This window comes from Hyperoodon ampullatus (genome assembly GCF_949752795.1).
Source record: "Hyperoodon ampullatus genome assembly, chromosome: 9".
Classification (NCBI taxonomy): domain Eukaryota; kingdom Metazoa; phylum Chordata; class Mammalia; order Artiodactyla; family Ziphiidae; genus Hyperoodon; species Hyperoodon ampullatus.
Genome location: NC_136922.1, coordinates 104768292 through 104785170, shown reverse-complemented (window position 1 = coordinate 104785170; position 16879 = coordinate 104768292). Strand labels below are relative to the sequence as shown.

At 44.4% G+C, this 16879-nt stretch overlaps 1 protein-coding gene and 1 pseudogene across 2 annotated transcripts in view; one reads left to right on the top strand and one right to left on the bottom strand.

The window, feature by feature from the left end:
* DPP6 (dipeptidyl peptidase like 6) overlaps window positions 1-11374 on the bottom strand; it is a gene marked incomplete at both ends in the record, with an annotated part of 1060012 nt that extends 1048638 nt beyond the window's left edge. The window contains one exon of the mRNA XM_079711771.1: window positions 11315-11374. Coding sequence (XP_079567897.1) covers window positions 11315-11374 — 60 coding nt within the window. The remainder of the gene's footprint in view (window positions 1-11314) is intronic.
* Window positions 2480-3468, top strand: LOC307058158 (vacuolar protein sorting-associated protein 26A-like; annotated as a pseudogene). Its single transcript has one exon. The product of its transcript is annotated as a vacuolar protein sorting-associated protein 26A-like (transcript).
* Window positions 11375-16879: the final 5505 nt, after the last annotated feature.

The following is a 16879-nucleotide window of genomic DNA, read 5'->3' as shown; positions in this document are numbered from 1 at the left end:
GCAAGACAAACCCTGACCAGGACACACCCTTGGGAACATTAAATACCAGTGAAGCGTCCTTAGGCTGATACAGCATGTGGCCCTTGACTTTGTGTGCAAATAAAGAAGACAAACGTGAAACAGCCTGGTTCCATGGAATCTGCCAAGTCTGGGAACCAGGGAACGAAAATCGAGTCTTGCCTCTCTCATGAACTACTTATACCCGTTGGATCTCAGGTTTTATGAAATGAGAGGATTGAGCAAAATTACCTGTGAAGCTAGATCTTTGGTTTTTGTTTAATTTTTAACTTTTTAGACAATTCTATAGGTTACATTCCATTTACAGTTATTACAAAATATTGGCTTTTAAAATACAGAGGATTCTCTCGAAATAATACCATTTGCAGCAATGTGGATGGACCTAGAGATGATCATACTAAGTGAAGTCAGAAAGAAAGACAAATACCATATGATATCACTTATATCTGGAATCCAAAATAGGACACAAATGAACTTATCTACAAAACGGCATCAGACTCACATGCATTTTTTTTTTAATCTTAAGAATTGCCTCTATTAAGGGTGGGCATCAGGAAATATGTAATAATCCAGGAAAGAGAGAATGAGAAGGTAAGAAAAAAATGAAGCAACGGTGGGCAAACTAGGGAAATAAATTGGAGAAAAAATAAAACCATCGGGCTTCCCTGGTGGCGCAGTGGTTGGGAGTCCGCCTGCCGATGCAGGGGACACGGGTTCGTGCCCCGGTCTGGGAAGATCCCACATGCCGCGGAGCGGCTGGGCCCGTGAGCCATGGCCACTGAGCCTGTGCTCCGGAGCCTGTGCTCCGCAGGGGGAGAGGCCACAACAGTGAGAGGCCCGCCTACCGCAAAAAAAAAAAAAATAATAAAAATAAAAATAAAACCATCACAGAAATTAAGGGGAAACTGGAATAAGAACGGAAGCAAAAAAGACACTGGCATACATTTGCAGCTACATGGATGGACCTAGAGATGATCATACTAAGTGAAGTAAGTCAGAAGGAGAAAGACAGATACCATATGATATCACTTATATACGGAATCTAAAGTATGACACAAATGAACTTACCTATGAAACAGAAACAGACTCACAGACATAGAGAATAGACTTGTGGTTGGCAAGGGGGTGGGGGCACGGGGGAGGGATGGATTGGGAGTTTAGGATTAACCAGTGCAAACTATTATATGTAGAACGAATAAACAGCAAGGTCCTACTGTATAGCACAGGGAACAATATTCAATATCTTATGATAAACCATAATGGAAAAGAATATGAAAAAGTATGTATACATATGTATACCTGAATCACTCTGCTGTACAGCAGAAATTAACACTACACTATAAATCAACTATACTTCAAATAAATAAATTAATTAATTAATAAACAAAATAAAATAAAACAAAGAGGATTCTCTCTAATGGGAAAAACAGGCACTCCCACAGAGGCTGACAGACGTCAGTGGTCAGGATCAGGGAAGCTGGGAATTCAGTAAGAGCTGTCGGCTGAGGTCCTGGTAGGTACAGGGATCAGAACAGGTAGAAAGGTCTGAAATTCAAGCCAACAGACAAGCTGGAGAGCGGTACCTGCAACCAGGAGTTACGATGGACACCTTCTCAGGTGAATTCTAGCTCTGTGATGTGCTCACTCCCAGGCCAGGGATGGTGGCTGTGATGTGCTCACTCCCAGGCCAGAATGTGTGAGGGAGGAGAAAAGGCAGGATGTGACCCACGTTACGACGGCGATAAATCACAATTCACAAGCCTCGCGTGTGTCTGTGATGCCCAGAGCAGCTTGTGAGTCACGGCTGATCTAACCACTAGGAAGGCTTCCTAAGGAGAGGAAGTCGGTGATTAAGCTGTGTCCCCAAATCCGCTAGGGAAATCCTTTAACCCGTGAAAAGGAGGAGGAGGTGCTTAATTCCAAAAAGAAAAAGTGCAGACTGAGGACAAGTTTGGAAAGTGGGTGAAATGGCTCATGAAGCGAAGCTCCGCAGATCTAAACAGGAAGAGGCAGCAAAGAGTGGGAAATGAGTTATCTTGGGAAGGGAGATCGTGAAATTGGCTTCTGTTTTTCGTGAAAGGGGAAAAAAGGGACAAATGAGAACCTTTCGAGTTAAAAAGTTATCATTTATCAGAATGTGAATTTTGGAGAACATACATTGGGGGGAAAAAAAAGAGAGACGGAGAGGAAAAAGTGACAAAAGAAGATAGGAAAAAAGACTGAGAATCAACAAGAAGAGTGGTTCACAGAGATTTAAAGAGTCCTGGGGAGGGGAAGGTAGGAGGGTAAAGCAATATCGGGAGAGTGGCACCCGCTGGCCTTTCCTTCCTGGATATGGTCTCAACGTGCAGAGGAGCCTTAAATGTTGTACTAAAGATTTCGAAAACTAGGAGCCTGGGCTGGGAGTTCTCCTGAAGGAAGAGGAGTGAAGTGGGGGGACGCGGCGGTGGCAACACTGACAATGGGTTTTCTTGGAGGATTTTTTGGTCCCGTTTGTGAGATCGATGTTGTCCTTAATGATGGGAAACCAGGAAAATGGCGGAAATGAAGACGGAAGTTGGCAAAGTAGAAAAACGCTATCTTTTCGATGATGGAGAATCTGTTTCAGGAAAGGTAAACCTAGCCTTTCAGCAGCCTGGAAAGAGGCTAGAGCACCAAGGAACCAGAACTGACTTTGTAGGTCAAACTGAACTTTTCAATGACAAGAGTAATACTCACGGGTTTGTAAACCTAATGAAAGAAGTAGCCTTACCTGGAGAACGGACTCAGAGCAGAAGCTTTGATTTTGAATATATGCAAGTTGAAAAGCCATGCGAATCTTATATCGGTGCCAATGTCTGCTTAAGGTATTTCCTTAAAGTGACAATAGCAAGAAGACTGACAGACTTCGTAAAAGAATATGTATGACCTTCTTGTTCACCAGCTTTTGCTATACCTATCCTGATGTCAACACCTCTGTTAAAATGGAAGTGGGCACTGAAGATTGTCTACACATAGAATTTGAATATAATAAATCAAAGTATTTAAAGGATGTGACTGTGGGAAAAATTTACTTCTTATTCGTAAGAATAAAAACCCAACATATGGAGTTACAACTGATTAAGAAAGAGATCACGGGAATTGGACCCAGTGCCACAACAGAAACAGAAACAATCGCTAAATATGAAATAATGGATGGCACACCAGTAAAAGGTGAATCAACTCCAGTAAGACTGTTTTTAGCGGGATATGACCCAACTCCAACAATGAGAGATGTGAACAAAAAATTTTCCGTTAAGGTACTTTTTAATTCTAGTCCTTGTTGATAAGGAAGACAGGATGTACTTCAAGAAGCAGGAGATCATTTTGTGGAGAAAAGCTCCTGAAAAACTGAGGAAACAGAGAGCAAACTTTCACCAGAGAGTTGAATCGCCAGAATCACAGGCATCTGCTGAGCAGCCTGAAATGTGAACTGAATAGGAGAAAAAAAGAAAAAAAAAAACTCCTACATCCGTTGAGATTTAAGTTCGGCAGGTTAAAGATGGTTGCAGCGTGTAGGGCGGGGGAAAAAGCCAAAACTCCATTTATGACAGTCTTCCTTTATCTTACGGTGCTGAGTTTATTTTATGACATAACTAAATGTTCTTCATGGATATACATATTTAAAAAATGCTTTCTTTGAAACACTGGAACTTTCTTAAACTGCCGTGCTGTTTTTTTTCTTTTTTAACTGCACACTCTCATTTAATGATAAGCACTCAGCTATACATCAGCATAAACATTAAAGATTTTCATGTGAGTAGGCTGGTATTTGTAATTTTGCTTTCTTTCTGCATAATGTTCATTACAAATTCTTTTCTTCTCCTTTTTCATGCTAATGATCACCTCTTATTCTCTACATGCAAAAAATTAAATATTTTGTATTCAAATAAAATTAGAAAAGCTGAGTGGCCTGTACATCCTGCAAAGATTTAAAACATGGCATTTCAATATCTTTGAAAACTACATTTATGATTTTCCATACATGTTTGGGAAATGCATACAAGTGTTTCACTGTAGGTGCCTCTGAGTCTACCATTCCATGGCTTCCTGAATTTTGTTCTCTTTGAAGTCTTCTGTGGTGTGAATTTTAAATTTTTTTTCCATAAGAGATTATGTGGCATGTCATTGCAGCTTTTTTGGGGGGGATGGGTACCATATTAAGTAACCATTTTGCTACTACTATCTGATAGGTACCACTGTATGTTTTCTGCAATGCGGAGTTGACTCTATGTTGGCATTTTAGTTTATTAAAACTATAATTTTTCCATAAATACTTTGAAAAAAATTTTTTGGTTTAATGAATCTTTTTAGCACATATATGCAGATATAATTTTCTGGCAAATAGTCTCTTCCCTTTTCAGGGGAAAATTTGAGGATGGGGGACTCAGGAGAACAGGTGAAGTATGTAGTTACCCAGATCTGGACAATTTCATGTTTGTTAAATTGGAACCTTGACTAGTTCAAACTCAAATTTAAACTTCATCATCCACTCTGTTTAAATTTTTTAAACATTAAATTCAAGTAATGTTCAAACCCTCTAAAAAAGAAGGTTGCAGTCATCTGTTTTTATGCTATGCATGGGGTCTGATCGCAAATACACTAAACGCGGGGTGTAGGAACTAAAACGAAGCCTGTTGTGTGAAACTACTTTCACTTATGGTTCAGTGGTTTTTGTACCAATATTTTTTTATACACTTCAGTGCAAGTCTTGTCAGTTAACCTTACTTTATGAGTAAGCTAAGTAACTCAAATTACATTTCTTTAAGCCTGTTTTACTACTATGGCACTTTGATAAATGGTCAGTAACCAACTTCTTAACTGGCAAAAGGTTCCATGTACCATGTCTTGAAGCATCTATTTTAAGTGTGGTTATCTGTGAATGGTAATGTTTTCCTTCATGTAAGTGCCCGTTCAGAATTTCAAAATTTTAAAATGCCAAATATTTTCATGGTCACTTGCATGTAGTCATCTGGAAAATATTCAAAGAAAAATTGAAAACCAATTGTATTTAACCATCCTCAAACTGTGCAACCATGATGTATAATAAAGAATTTGAAACAGAAAAAAAAAAAGATTTAGAAAAAGTTAGGAGTAAGTCTAGAGGGCTGTTATCACAGAAACTTGATGCCACTGATTCCAGGGCTCCACTAGGTGAGGTCCCCCAAACCACTGATTCTAAAGTCTGGGCATGAATTTATTGGTGAGAAAGACAGGGGGAGTCCCAGACCCAACAATGGCTGAGTTAAGGTCATGACAAACCAGCTTCACACATATAATTTTCAAAATGCAAAACAAATTGATCATCTGAAAGCCCTAGAGAACAACCCAAAGTGAGCAGATTTTGTAGAGGACAGGGTTTGAGGTAGCTGCTTCAGCTAGAAAGTGAGGGGGGATTTCTAGAACTAAAAAAAACCAGTAGGAGAGCCTCAAATTCTGTGTATAAATGCTGCCCAGATCCCTGGTTGCCCCCTGAGCCATGCAAATACTGGGGAAATTCAAGGTGATCTAGATAAGGATAAAAGAACACAATTACATGTAAGTTGCTGTTTACTTAATTGCCTACCTTAGTGAGAATCAACAGAAACCAGTCTCCACCCAACATTCACAATGTCAAGGATAAAATTCAAAATTACTCAACATACAAAGAAATATGAAAACGCGACCCATTCTCAACAAAGAAGCACAATCAGCACAGATCAGTCCCCAAGGGATCCAGATGCTAGAAGGCAAGGATTTTAAAAGTGGCGATTACTAATGAGGGCCATGAATTAAAGGAAAATGGGGCTCACACAACGAATGAAGGACAGCAAATCTAAGCAGGGAAAATAGAACAAAGTAGGAAACCTGGAATTAAGAATACAACATCTGAAGTAAACCACTGAAGTTGCCAAGAGTAGAATGCAGAAGACAGAGCACAAAATGTGAAAACTAAGCCACAGAAATGACTGTATCTGAAGAAGAGAGACGAAAATGAAGATCTGCAAAATGATATAAAGTGCCTAACATATGTATAATTGTCATCTCAACAAATTGAGAATAGGACAGGAGAAAACATTGGGAGAGATAATGGCCACAAAATTCCCAAATGTGGTGCATTTAAAGATTCAGGATGACCTTTGAACCCCTAGCAGGATACACAGGAAGAGAACCATGCCCGGGCATGTAACATTCAAACAATGAAAACCAGAGACAAGATCTTGACAGTATATAGAGAAAAATGGCACATTACACACAGGGACCAGTGTAGCAAATGACTATTCACTTCTCAGTAGAAAAAACTGAGACCAGAATTCAGTGGAATGCCACCTTTAAAGTGCTGCAGAAATAAAGACACAGGTGTAGAGAACAAATGTATGGACACCAAGGGGGGAAAGGGAATGGTGGTGGGATGAATTGGGAGACTGGGACTGACATATATACACTATTATGTATAAAATGGATAATAAGAACCTGCTGTATAAAAAATATATAAAAATTTTAAAAATAGAATAAAAGTGCTGAAAGATGCTAACACATATATATGGAATCTAAAAAAAAAAAAAAAAAAGGCTCTGAAGAACCTAGGGGCAGGACAGGAAGATGCAGACATAGAGAATGGACTTGAGGACATGGGGTGGGGGAAGCTGGGGCGAAGTGAGAGAGTAGCATGGACATATACACACTACCAAATGTAAAATAGCTAGTGGGAAGCAGCCGCATAGCACAGGGAGATCAGCTGGGTGCTTTGTGAACACCTAGAGGGGTGGGATAGGGAGGGTGGGAGGGAGATGCAAGAGGGAGGAGATACGGGGCCATATGTATACGTATAGCTGATTCACTTTGTTATAAAGGAGAAACTAACACACCATTGTAAAGCAATTATCCTCCAATAAAGATGTTAAAAAAAAAAGTGCTGGAAGAGAAACCAAAACCTTATCAACTCAGAGTTCTCTAACGGAAAAAAAATACCTTTAAGAATAAAGGCAAAGTAAAAATGCAGGTGGGTCTAACTAGTATTATTTCACAAAATGCATTCCTGTTGAACCAAAATGCTTTCTGTTGACAGAGTCTTTTGTTTTTAAGGCCCTGAAGGGAAAACGACAGAGACCCAACCTGAATTGAACCCATAGGCCATATCTTTGCCATCCCTGTCGCGTGGTGAAATAAGCACTAGAAGTAGAAAGCAGAAGTGAATAGGAAGAAAGAAGCTAAGTTCATCAAAAAGAAACTTTTACCACTTGGATTATTTCTGGTTCAAAACCTCAGGAGCTTCAGGGTATAATCTGAAACCTGCCCCCACATGTGGAGGGCAAGGAGAGACCACTCCAGACAGGCAGGTGGCAGTTTTAATAAGCAAGGGGACTTAGATCTCGGGTGGCCCCAAGACCCGCAGATCTCCTTAGCCGCCCCCCAGAATATTCAAGTTTATAGATAGGCCTTAACTGGGTTCAGTCACGTATTCAGGCCAGGTGGTCTCAACAGCAGCTCACTCTCTCAAGGCTACGTCCTTGGAACGGCTCCCACTGTGGGAACAGTAGGCAGATGCAGCTTCCAAGGATGGGGCGGGGTGGGGGGGGAGGAGCCTCCAACTGCCCTGGTCCAGCTCACAGGTCAACCAGCAGTCATGTCCTCTTGATTTCCCCCAACAACTATAAAAATGCCCAACATAAAGCAATCAAAATTAGAGCTTTAGATACAATATTGTATCTAGTTTATCAGTCAAAATGTTTTAAATATAAAATTTATTTTCCTCTCAATATGCATGACATTGAAATTTTAATACTCTGGCGAGATCAGAAAACAGAATGTGAGGCTACCCTGCAGGCCTGAATATGCTCACCCCACATCAGTAGCAGTCACTTCTATGTACCACTACTCTTATGTTTCAAAAAGCAGTGAAGAAAAGGACTAGTAATTAGCACCAGTGAAGTAAGAAGTTAACATAAGGAAAAAAAAATTTTTTTAACAAATTACAGCATAATTTTGGAATACAGTTGAGCGACTACACATTAAAGTTTAAGTTGTCCATTCTGCAATACTGAGATGTGTCAGTAACCCCACCTTTTACCACGGAAGACTTTAGTATCTTTTAGACTATGAAAAAGAAATGCAAACATCTTGTATAAATAATAAAACTGCAGCTCTTCTTTCTATAAAGGTGATATTGGATTTTAATAAATTCCTTCTACAATGGTATGTAAGTTTTCCAAACCAAAATTTTAAACGTTCACATTGTTTAGTAATATTATTGCAAAATATATTCATTTAAAAAAAACCCTACAAAACCCTACAATATATTATAACTATGGAAGATTTAAGTGGAAAGTATAGTGAAAATAAGAATCACTCTGTCTCCTAATTCTGAGCTCATCAGAGTTAACATGTGGTATATTTCCTTACTGTCTTTTCTCTTCACATGTGTATTTCTATGTAATTAGTAGCATAAAGTGTATACCATTCATTTAGTATCTTTTTTTAAAAAAAGATAGCAAGAGAGTAAGGCACTTAGTGAGTTTCCAGAAAGTCTCAATGTCAGACCAGAGCTGGCAGAAGTCAGTAAGCCCTGGCGGGCGCCAAGCCCACCCCTGTGGAGTTGCCCCAGGTAAGCTGCTCCACTGGTCTGTGGGCTGCACCCAGCTGTTACGCCCTCTTGCAAGTATCTGTAGCTTGACGGATATGCTTACTGCGCTCAGCATCAGACTGACACGGGGTAGGGGAGACTGCAGGATCCCACGGGGACATTTTACTTTCCCAGTGCCAGGTGGCTGTCACTCTGGAGCTACCTCCTCAGGACCAGGGGCTCCTGCCCACACCAGGGATGACAGTTGGACTGGTACCCTCTGTGGTCCTTGGCAGCTATTAGCAGATGGTCGATGACCCCCCAGTCAGGAGCAAGGAAGCTACAAAAAGGACCTTTCTTTTCCCAAGTCTGGGGGTGTCAATATTTGAGAAGGAACCCAGAGGCAAATAACACATCCCAAGATGTCTAAACTCAACCACTGAGCGGCCACCCTAAAAGAGGAAGACAATAAATGTTTCCCAAGGAATGTCTGCCCAAGAACAAATCATAATAAAGTGCCAAACAGAAATGGCTGTGACAGTAATCAGTAAATTAATAACACGAAAGGGAGTCCAGCTGAAACGTCTTCCGGCCAAGAAGTGTCCCAACATGAACCCTCCCAAGAGCACATAAGATGGAAAAAAACACTCCAAACGTACAATAAAATAAACTGATATTATTAAGTTTGATGCTTTATTAAAACTATTGAAACCTAAGTCTCACGTGGTCTGTCCAGTACTTTCCAATGTCGACTGTTAAGCCCTGCTCTGTACGTGCCCCTCATTCTCTCCAGAACGTTCACTAACCCTCCATCCCAGCACTGCCACCTCACTGCAGCAACCTCCAAAACAAACTACCAACTACAATTTACAAAATGCGAAAGCAAAGTACAACTTAACTAGATTCTTCTTTTAGGAAGGGGATTGGAATTTTTTTCTCCCAGCAGATGGATAATCATAACCTCCCTTTAGGCTATGGGGACCACCAATGATTTTAAAGCATGAAGGGTGGGTATGACTAGAGCTGTGTTCTAGAGAGTCAAAGCAATCTGCAGATTTGTATTCGGGTTCTTGGAACTTAGTAGGAGTTTACAATGTTTGCTAAATAAATGCCTGATGATGACTGTTTATTGAAGTAATATCATTCAATGGACCAAGCGTTTGGTGGGCACCGGCTAGAGGCACAGGGTGATCCCTAACTCATGACTAAAGGTTTTCTAGTACATTCTAAATTGTTGCTGTGTGTTTGAACACTTCCCGGAAAGTTTTATTGGTGTCAATACCCTGCAGTATTGCCAAGAAGCCACTTTACCATCGGAACCGAAGGCAGTTTAAAAAAGAAATTACTGAATGATCTTCTGAATGTCTCTACTACATACTCACTGATGAGTGAAACTCTACTATCTTTAAAGTCTTATAATATCAGCTACCCCATATTAAAAAGACATCTCTTAAGGATATTAAATAAAGTAAATGTGGAAAGTGTAACTACTCGAACCATAGTTAATGAGAACAGAGATCAAGACATGAGTTGCTGATTCAGATATTTCACTCAGGCCTGAATGGAGTAGAAAACGCTGGTTATCACTTAATTGAAATAAAAGTATTCAGTCCTGATTCCTTCTGTTACATAACAGACCAGGAGTTCGCTTATCCACCAAACGAATCTAATACCATTACTAACTTCAGCTCCACATATGTCCAACCGCCAACAAATAGGTATTAATGAGAACAATCTGTTAATAACATGCTAATAAACACATATGCTTCTCTGCGTATAAAAAAGGTAGAAGCAAAAACAGGCGTAGCAAACACAAGACAAAAAGCTCAGAGCACAGATTCAGGCTACACATCAAATCTAAGATCCAAAGTACTTGCCTTCTTTCAGTTAAAAAAAAAATTAGAAATACTCTAAGATATTTTTAAAGCACATTGATACATGCACGGCTGCACAGCTTCCCTGTGTAACCCAGGTAAGGAATTTCCTCGCAAACCAACCACTACCTAAGGTGAGAACAGACAGGTGAGACAGAGAAGAGAACAACTGACCATATGGCCAAGCAAAGCTGTACCGCGCACGAGATCGCCGTGGAACCGAGACCAACGTGGGGATCTGCTTCTCTGCGTGCGGACAGAGACGCTTCCCTGGGCATGTCCCTCCCGCTCTGGGCCACCGGAGAGCTTCTCAGAACTGCTCCTCAGAGGGCCGCTGCCCGCACCTCTTTCCTCAGAACCTCAGTAATTTCCTGGGAATCACTCCAGGCACGCAGCGGCCCATTAAAGTTAATTACGCACGTGTCCGCGACACCGACAAGTGCGTGCGCCCCGGGCAGAGCCCAGAACGCTTCCCGGGAAGCCCCTAATGGAAGCTCCAGCCAAGGGGTCACGGGCTGATTCCGAGAGGCCCGGCCTCCCCCCGGCTGACCTCTCGCCCTCCCCGAAACGCGGCAATCCCTGGAAACAGCTGCGTCTGCCAGCAAGCCGGCCGAGCCCCGGGCAGCCCAGAGCAGGTGCACCTGCAGAGCCTGGCGTTGGCTTTGGGTCGATTAAACACCACCTGTTCTCACAAACCCCCGCGCCCGGTTCACCGACAGGACTCAAAAGGGCCCCCTCCCCGGCTGAGGAGGGGCCGACGGCTCGGAATACGCAAACCAGCGCCTGTCCACCCGCCCGCAAACTGCCGCCGCCACCTGCTCTCCAGGTTCCCGCACCAGCCCCTCCGTCGCGGGTCCCTTACCTTGTGGCCTTTCCCCGGGGGACATCTGACGTTATTGGAGGCTCCCGCTGTCTGATTCATGTCCGGAGGAAGTTGGAGGCCGATTCTCCACCTTTAAAAGTTCCTTGGCGCGTGGAGGATGGCAAAGTGCGCGTCTCCCGGAGGCGAGGGGGGGTCCTCCCTGTGTAGCCACGTCCGGGCGGCGTCCCCACGCGGCAGGTTTCCGTGGGGCCCCCCGCCCAGGGATGCTAAGCCCTGCAGCCTGAGCCGAAGAAGGAGAAGCAGCTGCTGGGACCCGGAGGGAGCCCGGCCGGCGCCGGCGGCTCCGAGGGCGCTCGGCCCAGGGCTGCCTTCCCGGGAAATAGTCCAGGACTCTCCAGACCAGAAGCGCGAGCAAGTCCAAAAGGAGCTCCGAGGTGGGGCGAGGAGGTAAGTGTACGGGGAGGGTGGGAGCGGCAGGACTGAGCTCTTCCCCCCGAGTAAGGGGTGGGGAAAGCCGCGGAAGCACGAGAAGCCCGTGCCCCCCGCCCCCTCCCGGGCGGAGCTGCGACTGCAGGGCGCGTAGCGCACGGGCTCGCGCGGGCCTCCAGCACCGACCTGCGCACACCCCTCCACGCCCTCCAGCGCCGCGCCTGGAGCCGCAGTCCGTGCGGACCAGGCAGCCCAGCCGGCCGGCACGGCTGAATTGAGCAGGGCCACTTGGAGGGGCGGGCGCCCGCTCGAGCCGCCAAATCTTCCCGGGATGGTCGGGAGGTGGCACGCGAGGCTCTGCCGGGCTCCACTGCACAGGGAAGGCGAGGCAGTGGAGGGGGCGGAGAACGAGCTGGGAAGGTACCCAGGCTCCTCGGCAGAGTCCCCACCAGCTACAGCTGAGGAGGAAGGCATCCTGCTCCCGGGGCAGGCGCTGCACGGGGCGGCGGTCTGCGGGGCCCCATCTGCGTAACCAGGGCCGTGCTGGGGGCGGGGGGCGGCAGCAGAGTGCATCCACTTCTTTCTGCCGTGGAAGTATTTGCATGTCCCCAGGATTTTTTTCTTTGTATGTTCTCCTCCGTCTTCTTTCTTTGGCACCTGGGAAGTCGTGGTCTAATTAGGCAGCCTACGGGTAGAGGTGGAAAATTGACCCTTGGGAACTAAAAATAAATAAAGTAATCAAGAAAGGGCACCTGCTGCATGAAGATTGCATTGCAACAGTTAGAATCACAAGTCTGAACAGTGGACCGTTAGGATACAGCCATGTTATTTAGCCAAATGTGAAGTTTTGCCTAGATTTCTCTAGGTAGTGATCGTTTGAATATTCTGTATCGAAATGTCAAGGCTCATAATTCGGTTTCGATTTCCCAGTCCCACAGCCTTAGTTTCATCATGCGTAAAACGAAGGACGGAGTTGGTTTCACCTGTGGGAACCAGAGCTGCACAGGGAGTTGCTAACAGAAGCACATCTCCATATGGTGCCCCTAGAACAGTAGAAAGGAGATTTCAGTCTCAGGTGTTGGCTGACGTTCAGTCATTTCTTTAATAGACCCAAGTCCAAACAGGAATCGTCTCCGTTTTGTAAAATAAGTTATCATGTACCGTCGCTTTTGCCCACTGACAATTCAAAGGTGACTCGTGACATTTCTGTTCCGCAAATGTGAAGGCACATTTGGGGCATCTGAGTACCGCAGTGGACCTGGCATGGCTGTGGAGGCAGGTATCGGTCTAGAATCTTGGCTTTGCTTTTTCCCTGGTGAACATCTCTGGGCAAATTATTTCTCTCATTGATTTTACAGCTCTGAGGTAGGTGTTACCGTGCTGTGTTCTGGGTAAAGAAACTGGCTCCGAAATATTGATGTGTAGAAGGGGTTTAGCAAGGCAGTAGGCGTCATCAGATGGCCGGGGTCATTGTTACGGCTGCCTGGAGCGACTGGGAGCGCTGCACACTAACACATATGCTCAAGTCCACTCTTTTCTGGAGGTAAAATCCACAAGTGGGTGGTGCCCTGAGGCCACGCAGAGTTTCCCGCCCCCGCACTGCTCCACTCTCAGCCTCCAGAAATTCATCGCAATTACCAGAGGGAGGGTCCTCCGGGTCTGTGTCTCCAGGGAAGCAGATCTCAGCCCCACCTTCCTGAATTCACTCATCTCTGCAGATTCCTGGGAAGCCCAGTGCCCTGGCGCCTCCATGCTCTTCTGGGTCTAAGAAATATCATCGATTTTCAGTGCATTCAGGTTTTCCTTGTTGTTAGGATGGGAGTGATGACTCCTAAGCTCTCTCCATGTTGGGGCTGAAACTAGAAGTCTCTGCTGTATCTTTTTAGTCTTGGGGTCTCCTGTTGTCTTTTTGTTTAAATATTCTTTTTTTTTTTTTTTTTTTTTTTTTGTTGGCTGCGTTGGGTCTTTATTGCTGCGCGCAGGCTTTCTCTAGTTGCGGCGAGTTGGAGCTGCTCTTCGTTGCGGTGTGTGGGCCTCTCACTGTGGTGACCTCTCCTGTTACGGAGCACCGGCTCCAGAGCGCGGGCCCCAGCAGTGTGGCACGTGGGCTCGGTAGTTGTGGCTCGCAGGCTCTAGAGCACAGTCTCAGCAGTTGTGGTGCACGAGCCTAGTTGCTCCGCGACATGTGGGATCTTCCCGGACCAGGGCTCGAACCCGTGTCCCCTGCATCGGCAGGCAGATTCTTAACCACTGTGCCACCAGGGAAGCCCTGTGTAAATATTCTTACCTCACTTTATCTCTCCTTCTCTCATATTATACTATAAGCAGCAAGGAAAACCCAGATGGTAACTTTTACAGTGCTCAGAAGTCCCTTTAGATAAACAAGTTTATTAGGTAACATTAGAAAACCTCTTCTGTTTTCAGCATAACTGCAGACTATGCTATCACTAAGCATAGGATCCAATGGAATCCTTGGGAGACATTTCAGAAGCCGCCTTCTTTAACCCACATCACTATTTTTTTAAATCTTATTAAAGTATAGTTGATTTACAATGTTGTGTTAATTTCTGCTGTACAGCAAAGTGACTCAGTTATACATATATTCTTTTTTGTATTCTTTTCCATTATGGTTTATCACAGGGTATTGAATATAGTTCCTATACAGTAGGACCCTGTTGTTTATCCAGTCTATATATAATAGTTTGCATCTGCTAATCCCAGACTCCCCATCCTTCCCTTCCCCACTCCCCTCCCCCTGGCAACCACAAGTCTGTTCTCTATGTCTGTGAGTCTGTTTTTGTTTCATACATAAGTTCATTTGTGTCTTATTTTAGATTCCACATATAAGCACACATCACTATTTTTTAATGATTAATTTGAAGGTTAGAAAATTCACTGTAGTGTGGCCAGCTTTACTAATGAATCGTACTTTGGGGATAGTAAAATTCGGAGCTTACAGATCTGGCCGTATTCATTAGTGATCCATTTTTCAGTCCTGAATAAGCAACACTATACACAAGATCACACTGTGTCGGGCTTGAGGAAGAAAATAAGGATACAGGCAGAAGTTTCCCAGTTGTTTCCTTTCCTCCATTGCTGCCCACTCCCCAGACCCGCCCCCATCACTGGGACACCCGTGAGCTGTGCACTTGCTACTCTGCAGTGTAGTTGCTGTCTTCCAAGTCCCCCAGGCATCTTCTCAATGGCCCTGAAGTTGGAGCAAACACTGACCACCCCAGATGCGGGCAATAGAGGAGTTCTCCAAGGTAAAATGTGAACCGTCAATCCACACTTCTCAACCTCCTTCCTACCAGGAGGCAGGAAATCAGTACCTAGAACGAGTCAAATGTGACATAGGTTTTACCAGGTGAAACACCGCCTCACATTATTGGCTGCATTCGGCTACTGTTTCCTTGCTTAACAATTGTCTGTTTTGCTTTTTTTTTTTTTGCGGTATGCAGGCCTCTCACTGTTGTGGCCTCTCCCGTTGCAGAGCACAGGCTCCTGACGCGCAGGCTCAGCGGCCATGGCTCACAGGCCCAGCCACTCCGCGGCATGTGGGATCCTCCCGGACCGGGGCACGAACCCGTGTCCCCTGCATCGGCAGGCAGACTCTCAACCACTGCGCCACCAGGGAAGCCCTGTTTTGCTTTTTTTATAACTTGAATTAGGAATTTAAAAATAGACAAGTGCTGATGCTCAGTATCTCAGGGAAGAGTGGAAACCTGGGCCTAGCCCTGGGGTTTCTGCTAATTGCTCCAGGGGATGAGCTGTAATGTCACTATCAGGCCACCAACACTGGGAGTTTTTACATCAAGTTTTAGTGGCCATTCCATGTTTCTGATGGTAAGATTTCAAGTTTACGCATCTCTGTCTTTTAGCTGCCCACTCTTCACACCACGCTAAGCAAACGACAGAACAACAAAATAATGTGACATGTTGTGCATTGTATTTGATTAAAATTCCTATCTATGATCATCTCATTCAGAAAAGTGGGATAGTTTTAGTTTACCCACCTGCGATGCAAACTGGCATCCAGCCTTTACAGCAGAGGGAGGCAGAAGCAAAAACCAGGGACATTTTGAACGTGTGACTACACGCTGGCTGTGTCACCTTTAGCTCTGGATCTGGGAGAAGAGGGAAATGAATTTATTGTAAGTCATCCTCTCTCATCAGTCTAGAAGCAGCACTGAGTAAAATACATTCCGCGTAGGAGAAGTCTTCCTAGATGCCACCTACCACTTCCACAATTAATTTAGCATCAACATTCATTAATATTTATTGAACAGCTACTGAACTTTCAGTGGGCGCTCTGTGGAGCTGATGTTTCTGCAGAACACTGATACCGAGCACATATTGGTCACTGTGGCATCTGGGGCAATTCTGGGCAATTCTGGAATGCTCCTAAATTCTGTAATGCCATGAGAAAATTTCTGGCACATAGTGTGAAAGCTCTATCCTCCTGGGAGCTATGATGGATATTCATATATTTGCAGGAACATCATCTCTTCCTTTGCAAGTCAGTCCAGAAGAATTTGTCATGTTGATTGCTTTGGCACTTTCAGCCCTTATTAAAACGAGTTGGTTATATAACCCCAGGCTGTGAAGTAGTCCAAGTCTGCATTTTGCAAACAATGACCACCAATTAGAAGTCTGTTCCAAACACCCTGTTCTACAGAATCTATTCTTCTTCAGTGAGAGACTCATGTCATCATACCCATTACCTGTCCCTAGAGTGTGCCCACCATGGCTCCCTTGCCTCACTAGGGCTTCTTGCAATGCTAGCTCTGCTCTTATTTGAAACTTAACTGTCTCGTACCTTGTTTCCTTACTTCAAGTCTATTGGGTCTTCCATATGATGGCCTGATTATTTAACTTTTAAATAGTCTGTTCAATTTATTTCATAAAGAAAGAAAAAAAGGCTGTTAAAAGCTCATGGTGGGGGACTTCCCTGGTGTCACAGTGGTTGAGAATCTGCCTGCCAAGGCAGGGGACACGTGTTCGAGCCCTGGTCCGGGAAGATTGCACATGCTGAGGAGCAACTAAGCCCATGTGCCACAACTGCTGAGCCCCTTGTGCCACAACTACTGAAGCCCACACGTCTAGAGCCCATGCTCTGCAACAAGAGAAGCCACTGTGCTGAGAAGCCCGCACGCTGCAACGAAGAGTAGCCCC